Source organism: Trachemys scripta, chromosome 9 (assembly GCF_013100865.1).
Source record: "Trachemys scripta elegans isolate TJP31775 chromosome 9, CAS_Tse_1.0, whole genome shotgun sequence".
In the NCBI taxonomy this organism is placed as follows: Eukaryota; Metazoa; Chordata; order Testudines; family Emydidae; genus Trachemys; species Trachemys scripta.
In genome coordinates this window covers 70797665-70819096 of record NC_048306.1, presented here as the reverse complement: position 1 = coordinate 70819096, position 21432 = coordinate 70797665, and the positions used below count along the sequence as shown (strand labels likewise).

Below are 21432 nucleotides of genomic sequence, written 5' to 3'. Positions count from 1 at the left end.
AAGAACAGGAGTACTTGTGGCACCTTAGAGACTAACAAATTTATTAGAGCATAAGCTTTCGTGGAAGAAGTGGGCTGTAGTCCACGAAAGCTTATGCTCTAATAAATTTGTTAGTCTCTAAGGTGCCACAAGTACTCCTGTTCTTCTTTTTGCGGATACAGACTAACACGGCTGTTACTCTGGATCTTGATAATGGGACTCTAATTATCTAGCCCTTAGATCCAAGCTGTAAATTTAGCATCTGAATAAGATTCAGAGATATTTACATCTGGGGTTTTGGGTTTGCCTATTGTAGAGATAAGATCGGTCATGCGCTTCTCATCTGGATCCATACTTCCCCAGAGTTGGGAGGGTGTTTGCATCTGGGCTTGTGTTTTTGTTTGAGCAGCAGTCCTGCTGATTGGAATCACATAAACTTGGTAACAGAACCAAGCAATCCAAGCCAGAGCAAACAAGTACACAGAGTATGAGAACAAAACGTTTCACATGAATTAAGTTGTCATGAAAAACAAATTATTTGAACTTGTAAGAAAACAATGCAAAGAGAGCATCAGAACAGGGGACTGTGTAACTGTGGCCACTAGCAGAGCTTGAGACTTGTATTTATAAAACCCTGATGATTAGAGTTATTGAAGACAGCATATGACATACCACAACAAGGAGCAAGATGTCTGCCTACCGATTGGCATTGATGATGAGATGAAATGTACCTTAGTGCTCACAAGCAAGGATGCAACAGAAGGTCCCACTAAAAATGTTTTTGAAGTTGAATTGGCTTCTCTTCCCTTTCATGCCAGTTCCCTTCAAAATATATATTTACCCTTGTCTCATCATCTTAAACAAGCCCAGCTGTGATTGATCCCCTTCTGTCTCTCCAGCAACAGCCCCATCTCCCGTCTGCGATTCCCATCTTCCCTCTCTCACTATCTGTGAGATTCCATCCGGATTTCACTGTTGCCTGCATCCTCTTATTTTATACGCTTGGTGATCTCATCTGCTCACATGGTACCAGCTACCTTCTCTATGCCAATGACTCACTTTTCCACTCCTGACACTTTTCCTACCATCCAGGCCTGCCTTTTTCTTGTTCCTCTGATATCTCCTGCTGGATTCTCCATCAACATCTAAAATGCCAAAAGTACTTTTAGTATCCTTGAGTTGCTCTGATTTCCATTATAATTGCTATAGGTTTTAGAGACATAAAACAAGAGTAATTAGCTATTTTTTCGTTGAAATATCTGCTGTCATCTGAAAGAGAGTTAATGAATTTGGTTTGATATATTAGCAGAATATATGTACATGTATCTTAACAAGAGACAAGACACAATCTTAATAACTAGCTTTCTAGAATTTGATCAGTTTTAAAAAGATTACCCTAACCAGATTTGCTTGAATATAAAGAATCATGACATGATCGTGGATTCTACAGACTTGCATGCATAGTATTAGGGTTTGCATTACATGGTAATAGGGTTTGCATTGCTGATGGAATGAGTTTTGATGCTAAGTGTGTCCATCTTTATTGTATTGTCCAGTAGCATGTTATGTGAATGACTAATAAAGAACAAATAGATACAGTAAAGTTGAATGAACAGAAAATAGTATTTAAAGTGTATTAGCAATATTTGTTTAAACAAAAACACAGATTAAATGTGGCATTTATTTGTATCCAGTGGCATTTGCTTTAAATAAAACAAAAAGCCTAGAAATAGGTATTTTTTCACATATACAGTGCCAGAATTTTTCCATTCTAGGTGAGAACTTAAAATGCAGGAGGTTTACTCTGAAACACTTTGCGTCTGATTATAATCTTGTTTAGACTGGTGTAAATGGTGATTAGCTACACTGATGTCAGTGGAGTTATATTTGTATAAAACTGATGTAAGCATGTCTGGGGGGCACTGAACTTCTGAAGGTGTCTGCATTTTGAACAATGTGTAAAAACAAAGTTTTGCTCACCTGTGGTCATTAAAGATACCATTGCATTTTTTGTAAACGGCAAGGCTCTTAACCCTGATGTCTTGGTCAAAATCCAGTTGAAGTAATTATATTCTGCCTTCCTAAATTGATTCTGCAGTTTCCCTTGGATGCACTCTCCTAACCTGCTGTGTAGTGTTGTTGTGTGCTGTTAAACAATTTCTGTATTTCACACCAGAGCTAGCTGGACTTTACTGAAAGGTGAATGATCTCTGTATAGAAGTGAGTAAAATGTTAAGTGTTTTTTAAACTTTTAGAATGAAAAGAGCTATAGATTGAGTTGGCATTTTGCTAATGCAGCAATATGGCCTTCAACTGGAAAATCTTTTCCAGTCTTGGGTGCTGCATGGAGGTTGAGTTGTATCCTTTTATTGTAAAACCAAATTGTAGTGATTAATCTATCTTTCAACTACTTCCAATTCAAAATACTTCTTTGATACATATTAATATCTTACCGTCCTGTGTGTTGCATCATTTGCTGGTCCATGGGTACATGATCAACCTCTAGCAGAATTCAAATAATCTTAAAACATTATGCCCGCAGGTGTAATTACTAGCAACATTTTGTGAATCCTGAGAATACAGAGGAAGTTCCAAGTTTAAAAGCTTCAGGGTTTACATTATCACACATACCAGGGAAAATGCAAAAGCAGCTGATCTTTTGTGTATTTTAAAAAAAAGTCACTATGGAAATCTTGTTAGGATGCAGGTCAGATTATAATCTCACATACAAAGGTGAATTTCCAGAATAACTCATTGAAGCAATGAAAACTTAAAATCTGACCCACTGTCTCTAAATCCTTGTATTAATTAATGATAAAGGATAAGAGAAAATTGTAGTACATGACTCTGATCATAGTACTGGGGGTCATTTGATTCTGATGTCACACAAGTGTCAATCAGGAGTGATTCCATAGGAATCAGTGGAATTACACTGCTGTAAAATTGGTGTGGGTAACAGTGAATGTTGATCATTAATTAATATGAGTATTGAGAATTGCTACTTAAGCATTAAAGATGAAAAGCAATGCATAGTACTAAATATTATCATTAGAAAGACATGCTTTCTATATTTTCTCTCCAAACAATTCTTGTCTAATTGTATGTGGTCATGATGTTTTCTTTTAGTCCTTTGGCCATGGAAATGATTTTTATTTTCATTGACATAGAAACATACCTTTCTAATGATAATATTTAGTACTTGTGCACTGCTTTTCATCTTTATTGCTTAAGTAGCAATTCTTAATACTCACATGGGAATGATTTTTATTTTCATTGACAAATTAGAACTAAAAACATAAAATGTTAAGGTTTAGTTTTAATTATATCTTATGACTTAGAGTGTTTAGTACATATAATTTCCAAATTGATAGCTGTGAAAAAAGAATTGTTTTAAAGAAGTACTGTATTTGAATATTTGGAGGATCACTGTATGAAATATGTGATGAAAACACTTAAGATTAGAAAGTTGTGGCCCTATGAATGATTAATCTATATAGCTGATCTTTGTGGTCTGGTGGTAGCACATTTCACTATTCTTCAGTGTAAGACTAAAGATTACTGTGCAAGACTAAAATTTGCTGTCACTGGGGCAAGGAACACTTTGAAGGCAAGACCCCTGAGGAAAAATGTACATACTGCACTGCACTACAGTGATCTCTCTGGTCAGCTAAGGAGTGGGGCTGCTTGGCTACAAAGAGGGAGATTCAACCTTCTTGGGCTAGAAGGGAGGTGAACTGGATGGAAGAAGGTAATGTAAGAACCTCAGTGGTTTCAAGAAGGGCTTGAAGGATCAACACCATGGTTTTGTGTTAAGGTAACTTCCTAGGACGATTATTAGCCCAGTAAAGTTTGTGTAGATTTTTCAATTGAATAGGTTTCAGATCCTGCAAACATGAAAATACAATTATAATTACCACACTAATCCTGTTTGTGTCATTCTTTGGGAATCAATTAGGCTAGTTTACCTGCTCAAGGAATTTGAAACTTGCTGAGAAGCTCTTGATGTTTATATTGCTTATTGGCTCTTTGTGTTTCTTGTAAACATACAGACAATCAACAACACTGTCTACATGGACGGAATATAAATTTAGGTACCGTTCTGCTTCCTTGAGGATTTTCAATATAAGAACTACCACATGAAATTGAGTAGTTCTGGCACATAAAATTTAAATGATAATAGTGTGCCCTGAACTGTTATGTATTAACTTGGTATAAATCATGCTTCTTAAGAGTGAGTTTAATGTTCTTTAAAAGTGGATTGACAGCACTGGAAAGGTAATGTCTCAGCTATTAAAAAACAAACAAACAAAAAAGATGCACTGGTCACTATTAAAAGTCAGCATTTGCCAACAGTTTCCACTAAAGATACCAGTTCAGATCTGGAACTAAGGCTCAGATACACAAAGGGCCTTCAGTGTTGCAATTTCTAACTTCAAGATGCCTTGCCACTCAGTGGAATTTCACAGTCCCAGGTTAGGTGCCTTGGTTCCCGATACAATGAATGGGGAGCATTGGGTACAGGAGCCCTCTGGGGCACCTGGCATTGGCCACTGTCGGAAGACAGGCTACTGGGTTAGATGGACCCTTGGTCTGACCCAGTATGGCTGTTCTTATGTATTTCTAAGCCTTTACTAAAAACTTACTTTTTTAATCTCGTTTAAGAGTTTCCCCCCCCCACCCCTGCCCTTTTTCTGTTTTCTCCATAAAGTGCTTATCTGTGGCAACAGCAGTTTTGGCCCATAGCAATGGAATGGCTAAGCACTGGGTTAGATTTAGTTTTTAGTTTGAAATGCTTCCAGCCATGAACTCTGTTTGGAGTCAGAATCAGACTACCAGTAAAATAATAGTTGGTGAAAGTTTTTGAAAAAAGTTTGAATTTACACCTGTCTCTCCCAGCCAGCCATCCATACGCGTGAAAGAGCAGAGCTCCTCTGGGCTGGAGTTCTTGTGTGCTTGATAGAACGGCCATGTTGTTCTCGAGGTTGTGTCATAGAGGGGAAATTAATAAAACCTGTGAGAGAATGTTGGCAAGTGAAGGACTGTGGTGAGAAATTCTCTCTCACAGCACTGTGATCTGCCCATGTTTCAAGCCTGTATTACTCTTTGTATTATTTTTATGTTTTCTTCTGAAGAAATAAATCTCTTTTCTCAGCAGCAAGTTAGCAAATCTGTATCCTATATTTGTAATTTAAGGGATACAGTGGAGCAGGTTAGTAGATTAGCAGTTCCTTAACTGGAGTAGCAAGTAATGTTCCATAACTGATCTTACATTCCTCTTTTCAAATTGAGCATCTCAAACTTTGATAGTATTTTGTGCTAAGCAAGGGCAATAAGGTATTTATTGATGATTACCTGTTCTGTTCATTCTCTCTTGGCCACTGTTGGAAGACAGGCTACTGGGCTAGATGGACCCTTGGTCTGACCCAGTATGGCTGTTCTTATGTATTTCTAAGCCTTTACTAAAAACTTACTGAATGAACATATGAAATTCAAATCAATAAACTCCTTATTCAAAATAGAAAGAAATGAAATAAGAGTATGTAAAAATGTTCCCAGAGAGCTCAGTAATAGTTAAGAGTGCTCTTCTCCATAAATATATGTCAAAGTATATTCTTTAATGCATAATCATTAATAAAAAAAGTGCTCTTTGCCTAAGATAATGTTATTTGCTTAGGAGAATGAATGGGATAATGTATAATATGAGAGAAAGCCAGATTAAAAATATGAGTACATCTCTTACCAGAGTGGAAACCCAAATGGCTGCATAAACAGCACGGAAACATTCAGAGATGCCCTGTAGTATGATGACAGGGCATAACTTTATGGGTAGAGTAGGAAAGCAAGTAGTATTTTCACAGACCATTTGTATTTCTGCCTTTTCAGTACACTTATGAGAGTGTTTAGGATGCTATAGATTCAATATTCATCATCATAACAGTCGTTAGTACAAAACATTGAGGAACTAAGGGTTAAAGTGTTTCAGAGTAGTGTATTGTTTTAACAGTCCTTCAGTTAGCACCCCCAATGACATGTTTTTGTAAATTATATATAGAGGTTGTTGCTAAGGACTTATACATTTTGAATGAAAAATCCATTTAATAGGGTCTTGAGTTTAAAGCACAGAACTGAAAATCAGAAGACATGGATTCTAGTCCCAGTTCTGACACAGCCTTTCTGTGTGACCTTGGGTAAGTCACTAGGTTTCCTGTTTTGTAAAACAGAGACAATAATGCTTATCTTATTCCTGGGAGTGCAGGAAGTCTAAGCTAAATGAGGTTTGCAAAGCATGCTGAAATCCTGTTATAGACAATGCAAAGTGTAGTTTTATTGATAAAATTTCCTCTGCTAAATTGGAGATTAAAATTTAGTTTTTAAAATAACCTCAAGTATGGTAAGATTAGTAAAGGTTTATAATTAAGGGGCCTAATTTAGAGGCTGTAATCAATGGAGCCGCTATTAGAAATAGGTTCTGTATGTTGTTAGTAATGTCTTGAAAATGCTCATAACTGTATGTCCTTTCCAAATAAATACTGACTAGCAAACACTATATATTTCTGAGTTCAGCATCAGTTGAAAGTTGACTCTGCAAAATTGGTTTGGAAATCTCTCAAGAACAGGCTTTCTTTATTTAAAAACTTTTAAAATGTTTTATTGTTTTACATAAGAGTTTGTTTTAAAAACTTACCATTTAATATTATTACTGTTTAGTCTTTATTTTTAATAATTTCCCATTCTAAGCATAGGGAGTACTATTAGAAAAAAAGGGGAGGGGGGGCAGTAAGTGCCACCTACTCTTATGGACCACTACTATGATTTACCTGAGTACACTATATATCATATTCAAAGTCAGCAATGAAAGGGGGTCCAAAATTAACAAGCCAAGGAATCAAAGACAAATGGAGAGGGCCTGACAAGGCATGCAACTCAATGGGAGTGTTGCCAGTGAAGTCAGTGGGAGCAGAATTGAGCCTTAGGGAGGGGGAAAATAATAAATACTAAAAAAAATTCCTTTGAAATGTTGATTGCTGAATTATAGGGCCACAGAGATGAGGCATTTTGTCTTTTCCTTTTTTTGTCCAAATGTTTTGATTTTCCCATTTTATCTTAAGTAGAGGCTTGCTGGGTGTGGTCTGACTTTACCAGGAAGGGCAGTTTGTGGAAAGATTCAATGTGTGACTGGGATCTTGATCAATTTTAGTGGGATCTGTGGGTGCCCAGCACTCCTGAAAATCAGGTCACTTTCACTTAGGTACACAAATATGGATTTAGTAGCCTAAAGTTAGGCATTCAAATTTGGAAATTTTGGCCTATGTTCTAAAAGTTACTGAGCCGCTCTTTGTGAGTGTCTTATTTGATTGTACATGTTTACTAATTTCTAATAGTAATATCTTTTTAAATTTATAAAACATCCTCCTTCTGCACATGAGGCTTCCAAGGCACTGAATGGACAGTTAAAGACACTTAAGTGAATAGAAGTATTAACTTTCAGTTCTCCTTTGTCTGAATTTAAGTGAATTGCTTTTTTGTTTTATATTTTAGCATTTTCAGACCATGTTGAAGACCAAGTTGAATGTCCTAACTCTTCGGAAAGAGCCTCTTCCTACAGTGATCTTCCATGAGCCAGAAGCCATTGAGCTGTGCACCACAACTCCATTAATGAAGACCCGGGCCCACACTGGATGCAAGGTATTTGAAAAATCAAAAACTGAAGATGCTAGACAACTGTGGAATTGTTCCACACGTGTAAGAGGAAAGTGGAAAAAAAAATCATTTTGTTATTTTGGAAACCTCATTAAATAATGCTAATACTCTGAGGTTTATAAATCAAAAGAATCTTTCGGCTTTTTTTAAATTAACATTCTGCTCCTTAATAAATGAAGCTCTCATGCATAGAGAATGAAATCCCAAAGCAGTTTTGCAATCCTGGCAATAAATTGCACTTGGATCCTGGCTTCCAAAATTGCTTATTATACTCAACACGTAAGTGTTTTAGTGATGGTGTCATTTCACATTGGCTGATTTGAACATGATTATCGGTACTAACACCGAGATAAAAGATGAGGGTCCCAGGCCTAAGCACCCTGTTTAGTAATCCTTACTAATGTGCATATTAACCCATTGAAATGGGTTTGCAGGATCAGGCTTGAGATCATATTTAAAAATAAAGAATTAGACCTTGAATTAGTTAACCAGCAAGATGGCTTTGTCCAATTACAGCAAACCACAGCTCCTGAAAAAGTGTATTTGTCCTCTAAACTGCTTAAGTACTTTCTCTTCTGTGACTATTTAACAATAGTGAACAGATCTGCTGGTCTGTCTGGGTATATCTGTTTAAATTAGTTACAAAACTAGGTTAGCTCAGTGGAGCCACAGATGCTATGGGAGATTGAGCTGGATTCTCAGTTGGCTTGTACATCATCAACAGGATTGTTAGCTAAGTTCCAGTTGCTGAGCCAGATACATACCTGAGCCCAAAGGTAGTGAGAGAACGGGTCTTGTAGTCTTGGGCGTCACTTGCCATGCAAGACCACCAGCTGTAAAATAAAACTCTTTCTGATGTCACAGTGGTAGGTGAAATAGAAATTTCGAGTTACAAGTAAAACTTACAAGATCTTTTGTGCCTATTGTTTCTGGTAATAGCCGTTGAGATATTGCCATTTGGTAGAGGTGTGGAGGGAGAGGCTGCTTGATGGTGGTTTCCTATGCCTTTCACAGTGTTCTCAGTAGGTAAAGGAAATGAGTTGTGGGTCCATTATGAAATGAAATGCTTTGCAGTGTTAGGCTGCTTTTTCCTGGCATGTTGGTCACCAGTGTTTTATGAGCAAACCTTTGTTCTAGGAAGTTTGACATTCTTGTGGCTCTTTGCTTTGAGTGCAGCTGAGAAGAGCTCATGTTCAGTATCAAGTGCCATTACTGCATTGTGTTGATACTGTAGAACACAGGACAAATGAGCCCTACACAATATTATATGTCATCGTTACTGCCTGAGGTTTCCCTAATGATGCCTTTTGTCCTTTGTGTTGATACATAATGAAATTTGGGGAACATCAGTAGTCAAAAGTATGGACTGTGAAGGGTCTGGCTTTCACATCTTGTGTGATGGGGTTAGGCGTAGCAACACTCTCTGAAAGGAAATTTAACTCTACCTCTGAGAGTATGATGGTAGAGTTCAAATCAGAGAGTGCTGTTTGACTCATCCTTCGGTTCTTTAACAAATGAAATCTCTTGTACTGCAAGCGAAGGATGTTGTAGAATGAGTTGGAATTTATAGCAGTCAGAAACCTATTCCATATTTAGCTTTTTACGAATTTATGTGAAAAAGCATCCTATTTTTGGCTGAGGGGCACGTGAAAATATCAGCTACCACTATATACATATCTTCTTCCCCACTTGTCAATGGCAACAACTGTATGTCATGTAGTGTTGTAGTCCATCTCCTTGCCAGAATTGTTGCCTACAATGTAGTTTCCAATGCTTTGTTGAGTTAGTCTCAAATGACTCAAGAGATGGGGCTTCTAGTACATTTCCTGGGAGACCATTCCGTATTTGCATTGCTCTCATGGTTAAGAAGTTTTTCTTAGTTTTTAGCTCAATTTTTCCCTTTCCCTATTTTACCTTATTGCTACATTTATTTATCTTTCTCTTCAAATATTTGTAGCTGGTTTGGCTTCCTCTCCCCTTGATGCTTAACACCCTCCCCCCCCCCCCCCCCCGCAGCACTTTAGTGACTAATTCATTTTTACTTCTGCAGGTAACAGCAATTGCTGTTTTTCTTTTGCCCTTTGATTAGATCCACCAAAGGACCTAGACGAGTAATGAAAAACATAGCAAATAGAGTTGGGTAAATAATATGCGACTACCTGCTGGGTGAATAATTTAGGGAAAATTTAATTGCATAATTTTCTTAAAAAATTGTGAAATTTAGCTAATTATTCAGCAAATGTCATTCATTACCCTACCACAGTTTCCCTCCACCATCCAGCTTTAGACTGTTGAGTAAATTTGCTCGCTAGATTGATTTCTGATTTCCCCAGCCTTTAAAAACCATCAGAGTGCCTCCCGTGTCTGCATTTCCTTAATCTGTATACCTAGACTTGCCTTTTTCCAATCTTATCATATCATTCTAGGCTCAACAACATGACTCCACCAAGCAAACACACACTAACACAAACAAGATATAATTTACATTTGATTTTGCAGCACAGAACTGCAGTTATTCCACGTTCAAAATTCTAACAGTCCTGGTCGCTCAGTGCAATATTAACTTAGTAGCACAAGTTCCAGCTCCTCCTTGCTATCCCTGCCCTTCTTTTCTCTACCCTCTTTCTTTGAAATTCCGGACATACTGGCAAGAGCACTGCTGCAGCCTCAGGATTTCAAGCCTGAACACCTCAGATGCCATTGCAGACTCTGCTTGTGATTTCATATAGTCCATGATGCAGGCCAGCGCAGCCAAAACTTCCTGGGTAGTGTGTGCTGTCAAAGATTCCAATATATTTCTTAAGATGAACAGACTAATTTATGAGAGAGGTGAGGTCAGAGCCCAGAGTGTAAGCTTGGGTTCTACTTCTACTGCTGACACTGTGTCCTGCTTACGGTCTTGGGCAGGATACTCAGGTCTTGATCCTACCCGCTGCTGACACCCCTTATCTCTCAAGAAAGTCAACAACATGGGTGCCAACAAGATTGGATGCTGCTTTTTTTCAGCAATACTATGAGGTTTAATGTAGTTAATGTTTGTAGACAGTGACAAAAGAAAAGTGTTTAGCGTTTTGGTCACAACTATAGTAGCTGCTCTCATGAGAGAAACAAAACACCTTGGTTAATCATGGACCAGTACATAGAAATTCACTATGTGAGTTAAACCAAAATACAGCTGGGAAGGGGAGGAGAAGGCTAAGAATAAATGTTTTATTGTTTCCAGGTCACTTGTTGGGCCAGATTTTTAATCATTGGTTTCTAAATTGCCCCCTCCCAAAAATTAAATAAACATATCTTTTTGTATGTACACATGAGTGCAATTTAGATCCCCACATATGAAAATTTGGCTCCCCTTTGTTCATATGCTGAAGATTTAGATTTGATTGTAGTTATCTGACTTGTAGCTCTTTGATTATTAATTGTGTTGCATGCTTGTGTTTTCAAGCGGAAACTTGCTCTCCTTTCAGCACAACACTAAGTACTGTAGCATCAGGTAGAGATTGGAAAGCTGGAATGCTTCCCAAAAGTAGGTTGCTCAAAATGGTCACTTCTCAAAAGTAGCTGCTTCTACTGTCCCTTTTAACAGATTTTTTTTTAAGCTTTATCCTTATCCTTTGAAAAAAATCAAATATTATATTAGTTTATGCAGATTGCAAGGCCTCTTGTTTTCTCTCTCTTAAAGCTATGGAGGCATTACAAGGGATTTTGTGTACTCTGCTTCTGCTTTTCCAGGCATTGTTACTGTAATGCAAAAGGACAGAGGTTAAAAATGTTGCCTTGTAACTTGTGAAGTGGTGTCATTGGTTGAACATTTGTATTAAATTATAAGGCTCTTCAATGTGAAGTCTGTATTGAAGAGTCAGTGACCAGAGTCAGTAGTGGTTTCATTCAAATGTAGTGATCCTACTCTGAGGGCAATTTTCATTCTTCCTGTTTCCATCAGTTTGGATGACATAGTCCCTTATACTTGGATTGACCAGGGGGTCTCGATGGGAGCAGCATGAGCCTAGTAAGGAATATTATTAATCAAAGCTGATTTGCCATAGTTTAGGTACAATTCATTCTTTTCCTAGGGATAAGCTCTTGTTAAATGGCAACTTAAATTTCCACGATACAGCATTTTCAGGTATGATACGTTGCCTGTGATTTTTCCTTTTTATTTAATTGGGACGATTATTAAATTCAAGCTCTTTGCTCATCTCTGTTGGAAATGTAATATTAACATTTCTGAAATGACTTATGTGAACTTAATGCTTTTAAAGTTTTTTTCAAATAAGCTGGCAGGCAACTTGCATAGGTGGCATTAGTGAGATAATGACATTTTAAAACCAAATCTGACTCATACTGATAAAGAAGAAAAATTAAGAATTAATGGAAGCAGGTTTAATTTATGCCTGTTATTCTGGAGTTGGTGAAGGATATTTTCACCAGCAGTAGAAAGGACCTAATCCTGTGTTTGGAGTTCCCAAATGGTAGTGGTTAGTGTAGTTTGTGTTCTGTGCACGGTGGGGGTCCTGGCCCACAATTGGAGCTTCTAGGTGCTACTGCAATAAACATTATACTAATAATCTTCTGTACTTGGTGTATGATATGTCTCTATTGAATATTGAAGACCCTGGGCCAAATCCTTCTCTTCATTAAACCTGTGTTAGTTCATTAACTTTATTGGAGTTACTCCAGATTTAACAAGTGTGACATAAATCAGAATTTGACCCTCAATGCAAAAATCCATAATTAATTTCTAGAGTTAATAGTAAGCGATTTGCTCTCATGCCTGAAAAATAATGATCTGATTATGTCCAACACAAATAAGAAAATTATCATCAGGATACTCGTAAAATAGGTGTACCAAAGTTGCCCTCCTGGGCCTGATTCTGATCTCCTTTATATTCGAGAAATAATGCCTGTGAAGTCACCAGAGTTGCACCAATTTGAAAGCTGGGGTAACAAAGAGGATGGGCAGGAAGAGACAAAAGTTTAGAATCCTAGAATAATATATAATTCCTAAATTAAATATTAATAATTAATAATTAATTATTATTATTTTATTACTGATAAATATCCTTGTTACATTTTACCAAACTCTTGCTTGGGTATTACTTTTTGTCTATTTCTGTTTGTCTCGCTTGTCTATGTAGATTGCAAACTCTTTGGGGTAGGGAGTTATTGTGTGTCTGTAAAATATCTAGGACAATGGGATCCTGATTCTGATTGGGGGGGGAGGGGGGCTGTTAGTGATACCATAATACAAATAATAAATAAATAATATAACAATAATAACCACATGCAGTGTCTTTTGGACAGTAGCCAAAAGCTGACATGCCAAGTCCCTTTTAGCTAAATATAACACAATAGCCTAATAGTCAGGACCATCCCTAACTCCGTCCTTTTCTTCCCAATTTGTTTGACAAATCCCAAATTTTCATCTCAATCACTTAAAGAAAAGTGGCAAACCACTACCCCGAACTACGTTTGCTATTTCCTGCCCATATCTTATGCTACTGAAATCTAGATAGGGAGTAAGTAAAATGTGGTGCAAATAAAGCTTTTCTTCTCACTTGAATACTGAGGGTCAGCCTGTGGTCCCTGCTCTGGCCTCTTTGTGCAATCCTGGTGGAGCAGAGGGGCTGAAAAACTGCCCTATGAGGTCAGTTGAGGTTTCTCCTGGCTTGGGGGAAATCCCAGATGACATAAAGTTGGTTTAAGGGGGTTTGTCAGCTGGCAAGTTCTTGGCTGGTCTAATGGCTCATAGAGATCTGTTACAAGCTGAGGTAATGGCCCCAGGGGGCAGTATAATTTAGAACAGCCGCAGGGTTGAAATTATGCCCAGCAGCTTCAGCTTTAGGACAGAGCTCTGGTGCAGCTAAGAGTCCAGGTCCTAGTTTAGATTTCAGTTATATAATGAAACTGCTTGGTTATTTGTGTCAGGTATACAGAATCATGTCTAATAACTTTGTTTATCTCTAGATGTGAGGAGTCTGGGTTCACAGGTGCAGTGGAGATCCCCACTCTGAACTAAGTGCACATGGCAATATATTATTCATTCAGAACAGCGGACAATTATGTATTAATACGTAACAGAACATGCATTTGCTTTTTGACATCCCTGGTGCTTAAAAATCTACTGTTTTATTTCAATTTCCTTCAGATAATTTAAATACCCTCCCAACCTTTAAACATTTATTGCTAATTTGGCTACTCAAACCACAGTTGGGTAGCTGCTGCATATATTCCTAAACCCACTTCATCTCATCCTAGACCAAATAAAAATGTTCTCTTTGCAGCTGTAGTGAGGTCAGGAGCAGTTTTCCTGAGCACAGCTGCATCCAGCCATAAATATAATGTGGCTAGCAGCTAGCTAGCTTTTTGATGATCTTTATTACCATTTTGTTAGATCATAACTTGAAGGTGGCCATTATCTTTTAATAAAGAAACAAATTAAACAACCCAAACAAACAAACTAATAATAAAACCCTAATCCAGGGTTTATTCTTCCTCTTCCACATATGTGAATGGGAAGCACAATGCCTCATTTTCTTTTTGCTTCATTAAGGGCTCTCTATCTGTTACATTTAAGCCATGCACACTTTATACTTCAAATTGACAGTGTTACTCTAATTGCCAAGTTCTTCCTCCAACTCCTCCCAGCTGCATTAGGAAAAATGGCACAGATCTTAATTGCTTCAGCGTGTTAGAAGATTATATTCATCAGTGGGAGAGGTGGTGAAATAGGACTTGGTTTTAGAGGCATGATTTCAAAAACTAGAGGGCACAACAATGCCTTACTCTGGGAAAAGTTGCTTGTTGGAACATTCATTTACACTGCCCCCAGCTAGTTTTCTTGGTCTAGAATTACATGAATTGAAGCATGCTTTGTTTCATTAACCTAAGATTTCAATAGCAAAGTTATTGCAAAATTTTAAGAATAATACTTTGTTTTTACATAGGCTATGTCCATAGTTGGAACTGGGGGTGTGATTCCCAGTTTGCACAGAGATCTAGTTTTTGTCGAGCTAAAAATAGTAGTGAAGCCGCAGTAGCACAGGTAGCGGTGAGCAGCAGCATAAGATAGGATCACTGAGTACACATCCATCCAGACACCATGGGTACATATTTGGGGCAACTAGACTATGCCATTGCTTGTCACTGCCCATGCTACTGTGGCTACGGTACTATTTTTAATCACACTGTAGTGATGAGAGCTAGTGCATGTATCCTATCCTATCTCCTAGAGCTGGAAGGGACCTTGAAAGGTCATCGAGTCCAGCCCCCTGCCTTCACTAGCAGGACCAAGTACTGATTTTGCCCCAGATCCCTAAGTGGTCCCCTCAAGGATTGAACTCAAAACCCTGGGTTTAGTAGGCCAATGCTCAAACCACTGAGCTATCTCTCCCCCATATGTTTACAGCTATCCCTCCCCCATATGTCTACATAGTAGCCACTATGGCTGTGTCTACACTTGGAGGTGGGGATGGGGAATCCCATCCCCACCTCCAAGTGTAGACACAGCCATAGTGGCTTTAATCCAATAGGATCACAAGGCACTTTAATAACTATGGGCCAAATCCTGTTCTGTGCTGAGCACTGGCAACTCTCACTGAAGTCAATGGGAGTTGCATGTGCTCACCACCTCTGAGTTTGTCCACATATGTGGTCTGATTCTGTACCATTGAAGTCTGTGGGAGTTTTGCCATTGACTTCAATGGGAACATGCACCAACAAATGGGAATGCACCAACAAATGTAGCTTCCTCTGCTGTAAAAGCCAGTAGCCAAGCAGACAACCATTTAAACAGAACATCCTGCACAATATCTGGCGTTGTGACGCTCTCCTCTCTGAACTTCCGAGCAGATCTGTATTGCATATCATTTACTCACTTCATGTGTGGAAATGCCACTGACGTCAGTGGAAGTATTGTGAGTTGGCTGAGTGCAAAATAACTAATAGAACTATGACCTGTGAATGCGAGTGGAGAATGATTAGTTCAGAAGATTCTTGATAAGATATCTAAACTTTAAAAATGAACCTCTAATCAAAGGATTTAAATTAGTTAAAATGATTTAGTAAAACCTGACTGAGTCCAGCCTGCTTGAAAAAGACCTCTGGCGATGTTCAGTGTTTCACTGTGATTAAATGTATTGTAGCAAATTTTATTTGCTTACTAGTAAATAGGCATGGTAGGAAAAAATTATTTTGGGTGCAGTAAAAGTTGCCATGTCTTGTCAGATATATTAATGTTCTTACTTTTTTGTTAGCATTTGCACTGGTGACATTTTGCAAACAGAGGTTCGAACAAAGGGCATCTAGTTCTGGAAGTTTAAATTATACTTCCCTATCTAAAAACCTCCTTGTACATCACATTCATCCGCAAGAGTTGACTACACACATTTATCTGACTGCCTCTTGCTTAGGTATAGTTCCTTGGGTTCTAATTTTGAATATATGTTAATTAATTAAAGCTGAGCAGTACCACATTTATTTATTTAGTTTGGGAGTTAAATTGAGAACTGCACCCACAGCACAATCCCTGGGAGTATTGTAAATAATAATATGAAATGCCCCTCCCCCAGCTACCTGCTCAGACAACTAGAGTCTGCCTGGCTCTTTTATGGGCATGCAGTGAGCATGGGAAAGGCACCAGGAGTTTCCTGACATACCTGCATGACCTGCACAAGAGTCCAGGGCAGTCCTGAGTGCTGCTCCTTCTCTACTCATGATCCAAGAGGGCCAGATAGGAGGTAGGTTTATGCCTGTGTCTTACTGAGCCTTCCACTCCTTGGTGGAACTTGCTGATCATGATGTGGGGAAAGATGCGGCATGAACTGCACATCAAAAAGAGTGTACTATGGTACCCTCTGTGTGCCTGGGAGCTCTGGGAGAATGTCCCCTGCTGTTCCCTTGGGCTGGGGTAAGGTGGTCCCCCCCCACCTTTTATTATGCGCCATGCCTAAGTGGCACAAGCTAGCCCTAAGTGAAGAGAGTTACTACGCAACATGCACCGAGGGTTAAAAATCTTGGATCCCTCCAGTCAGATGTGGGAGCAAGTTCCAGAGCCAAAAGCATCCCAGCTGATCTCCAATGTTGCAAGAGCACATTACGGAGAGAGGAAGTCATTCAGGTAACCAGTGCTTGCTCATATGGATATAATACACAAAACCACTATGCTGTGCATCAGTTAAGGTTGGAGATGTTTTCTGTGACCTAAACCAAAACTTCAGAAGCAAGGAAATGAAAATATTATGGTATCAATCACAATCAGCCCATAACCTCGACTCCTGTACCTAGAGACACACACCTCACTGCTAGCACAACCACCATCTGCTACATCTAATTCACTATACTGTAATCTTAACTATGCTCATGTATATGAAAAATTATTTGCACTTCTCTCAAACCATGAAAAGTGTGCTTGCGTTGTCATAATGAGCCTGTCTGTCTAAGCTTGCTATGCTATATGCATATTTCATATTGTTTTGGAAACTTGGCAGACCAGATAACCCTGTTACATGGTGTGCTGTAAACTTGAGAAAAAATGAGTGAGTTGTCTTGAAATTTGGGAACTTTGTGAAGCACATAAAGTCTAAGGAAGTATAATCAGCTGTTTACCCAAGATCTTCCGCAGCGTGTGTTAGATTAATTGAGTTTTGGTTAAATAAATGGGGACCATTCCATCATGAGCAACCAGGGGAAGGAATTTGGAGCCCGAGAAAAATTTCTAACATAGGAAGAAGTCTGTTTGGCTGGAATTGGGTGCTTTATTTTTGATTGCAGAGCTTGGTGGTTTTAACTGCCTTTGATTTAACAAACGCTTTAATTGGAAATCATCATCTCTTAGTCTCGTTAGCAAAAGATGCCAATCAGAAGAAATAATCTAAATTAAACCTTTTAATGTAAAACAATTATTTAAGGCTCTGAACAATTTATATTGCAATTTGTTATGGAAGAAATAATTATTCACATTCAAAGCATAAAATTGCAAATAAGTATAAATCCAAACTAAGCCATTTGGACTCTGTGTGGCTTGATTGAGAATCATCATTAATCATTTATTCATTCCTGAATGTCATGCTCAAAACAAAGAACAAACCTGTCACAAATGCTGACCCTCTCTGTGTTAAGAAGAAAATCAGGAACTTTTCATTGGTAGATGTTTATCAATTCTTTAGCATATATAATACTTTGGATCCCAAAGTACTTTCGAATATCTGAATAGGGATCAGTCATCCTCTGCAGTGCAGCCATCATGGGGTGGGAAATGGTGGCCATTCTCTGCCAACAACTCTTCACAATGCTCTTTAGAAGAGGAAGTGCAGAAAAATATCTCCAATTTAAACTGTAATGGAAATTTTAGGCAGGCAGAATTCAAATTGGAATTTGGCTGTGACACTGAGGCTAGTACACTCCTGTATGGAAGTGTGCCATTGGATCTTTAATGAGTGCAAGTGAATTAGACATCTGTTGGGAAGACAAGCCTCTGTACTAACACAGTGCCCTCTAACATAGTGCTGGGTCATTGACTCAGTCTAACTCAGAGTGCTGACTGTCATCTACTGAATCCTCAGTTTTACTCTCTACACCACTTGCATTTTCAGTCCAAGGTCCCAATCCTGCAATCAGAGTGGCATGGGCAGAGCTCCATTGATGTCAGTGGGGCTCTTTGTGGATACAGAGGTCTGCCTCCATAGTGCTATTTGCAGGATTGGGTCCTAAATAATTTAAGTCCATCCCACTTATATTCTAAAGATCTGGCAAGAGCACAGCACTTACGTGCTATGGCTGAAACTATCACCTCCCCCCAATACTAAGACAAGAGAAACTGGTGAGATACTGGGTGAGGTTCTTTGACCTGCGTTATGCAGGAGGTCAGAGTAATGGTCCCAGGAGATCAGAGCACAATGGTCCATTCTAGCCTTAAATCTATGAATCTTGAGGGTCAAGACTGAAAATGGAAATGTCTCCTTTAAAATAAGATCATTACAATTTAGAGTTTTAAAAACCCTACATGCTTTTGTATAAAAATGCATTTCATTATATTAAAAAATATCCAGACTGGAAAACATTATCCTGGATTTTAAATGACCATATATTATAAGTGAAGTAATTTCTTTCAGTTTTAAAGAAATTTATTTATTTATTAAGGAACTTAATTTTAACTGCAGGTACTGTGCACACACATTTTATGGTCTTCTGTACTATGCATGTGTATTTGTATAGCACTGAATTTATAATGCATATATTCTGAATACATTTAAATGGTAGTTCAGGTAGGTTCAGCGTTACCTTTTGAGTTCCCCTTGGTATTATACCAGTGACAACTGAGAGCAGACCTTTGTCCAGCAAACATTAAAATCGTTGTAGAATGTATTTTCTTTTCTTTCAAAAAGTAATAGTGGTGTCGCAGTTTATTCTTTTTCACTGAAGTGTTCTGGTTTGGTACTTTTTAAAATTTAGAAATTAAAAAGAAAATGCTCCAAAATCTTGTGCTTTTCATGCCAAGTAGTTTGTAAGGCCTGGTCTACACTAGGCGTTTATGTCGAAGTTAGCGCCGTTACATCGAATTAACCCTGCACCCGTCCACACCGCGAAGGTATTTAGTTCGACATAGAGGTCTCTTTAATTCGACTTCTGTACTCCTCCCCGACGAGGGGAGTAGCGCTAAATTCGACATGGCCATGTCGAATTAGGCTAGGTGTGGATGGAAATCGACGCTAATAGCTCCAGGAGCTATCCCACAGTGCACCACTCTGTTGACGCTCTGGACAGCAGTAAGAGCTCGGATGTTCTGAACTGCCACACAGGAAAAGCCCCGGGAAAATTTGAATTTGAATTCCTTTTCCTGTCTGGCCAGTTTGAATCTCATTTCCTGTCTGGACATCGTGGCGAGCTCAGCAGCACTGGCAACGATGCAGAGCTCTCCAGCACTGATGGCAGTGCAATCTCAGAATAGAAAGAGGGCCCCAGCATGGACTGATCGGGAAGTCTTGGATCTCATCGCTGTGTGGGGCGATGAGTCCGTGCTTTCCGAGCTGCGATCCAAAAGACGGAATGCAAAGATCTATGAGAAGATCTCTAAAGACATGGCAGAGAGAGGATACAGCCGGGATGTAACGCAGTGCCGCGTGAAAATCAAGGAGCTGAGGCAAGGCTACCAGAAGACCAAAGAGGCAAACGGACGCTCCGGATCCCATCCCCAGACATCCCGTTTCTACGAGGCACTGCATTCCATCCTCGGTGCGGCCGCCACCACTACCCCACCACTGACTGTGGACTCTGAGGATGGGATAGTGTCCACGGCCGGATCCTCGGACATGTTAGCGGACGGGGAAGATGAGGAAGGAGATGAGGAGGACGAGGCAGTCGACAGCGCTCACAACGCTGATTTCCCCGACAGCCAGGATCTCTTCATCACCCTTACAGAGATCCCCTACCAACCCTCCCCAGCCGTTACCCCAGACACAGAATCTGGTGAAGGATCATCCAGTAAGTGTTGTAAACATCTAAACATTTATTTGTAACAGAACATGATTATTAACAATTTAAAAAATGGGTTTCTCATGATTAGTTTGATTAACTTAACGGTTCAGTCATGGGCAGTGCAACTATTTGAAAAAAATCTAGCAATGTCCGGTTTTGCATGATTGTCCTGCCCAAGCCGCTCTACTGTTTAGTCCCTGCTACTGCAGCTACAGTAAGATGCGGTCTATATGTCCGGGGATGGAGCAGAAATCCTCCTGGGACATCTCAAGGAAGCTCTCCTGCAGGTAATTTGAAATCCGCTGCATTAGGTTCTTGGGGAGAGCGGCCTTATTGGGTCCTCCGTAGTAGGACACGTTGCCGCGCCACGAGACTAGCAAGTACTCTGGAATCATTGCTTGGCACAGCATGGCGGCATACGGCCCTGGTCTTTGAAGGCTTTCCCGGAGCATTCTCTGTCTGTCGCTCTCAGAGATCCTCATGAGGGTGATGTCGCTCATGATGACCTGCTTTGAATGAGGTAGGGGAATGTTAGTGTTGGGACTGCTTTACCGTTCCTTTACAGAACTGTAACCGCTGGTTTGCAGCCACGCGGTGGAGGCGGGAGAGGGTCAGCCGAAAGGGATCGTTCCCGGGGACAGCCGCGAGGGTGTGGGACAGGAGCAGACTTCCTGCTTGCCGGATTGCTGGCAGCAGGGACCGACATTGATTTCAATGTGAAATGAGGCCATTGCTAATATTAAAGTTTTAAGCTGCCACGAATCTACGGCTTACCATGTCTGCGTGCAAGAGCAATTCCGTTGTCCTGACAGGGTTCTCAAAAGTGCTCTGCAAAACCCCAGACACTGAATGCGAAGGCCGAGAATTCGACCTTGTGCTGAGTGCGCATGTGATAGGTGCTGTGCATGGTCCTGTTCACAGAGAAAGACTATGTTCTTTGTTCACAACTACATTTATCTTTCTGAGGAATTCACTCCCTTTTTCCCATTCCCACAGCCCCATCTGCGACTGTCTCACAACCTAGCCTGTCATCACACTCCCAGAGGCTAGGGAGGATTAGGCATAAGAAGAAGAGGACACGGGAGGACATGTTCTCAGAGCTTATAGCCTGCTCCCGAGCCCAGGCAGCACAGCAGACCCAGTGGCGGGAGAACTTGTCCCAAATGCACCAAGCCAACATGGATCGGGAGGAGAGGTGGCGTCAGGAAGACCAGCAGGCGACTCAAACCCTGCTTGGACTACTGAGGGAGCAAACGGACACGCTCCGGCGCCTTGTGG

General features: G+C 39.7%; 1 protein-coding gene across 2 annotated transcripts in view; it reads left to right on the top strand.

Annotated features, from left to right (window-relative positions):
• The window catches only part of PID1 (phosphotyrosine interaction domain containing 1), a 162825-nt gene that overhangs the window by 50708 nt on the left and 90685 nt on the right, over positions 1–21432 (top strand). For both annotated transcript variants that reach the window (XM_034781325.1, XM_034781326.1), the window contains exon 2: positions 7519–7665. In XM_034781325.1, coding sequence (XP_034637216.1) covers positions 7519–7665 — 147 coding nt within the window. The remainder of the gene's footprint in view (positions 1–7518; positions 7666–21432) is intronic.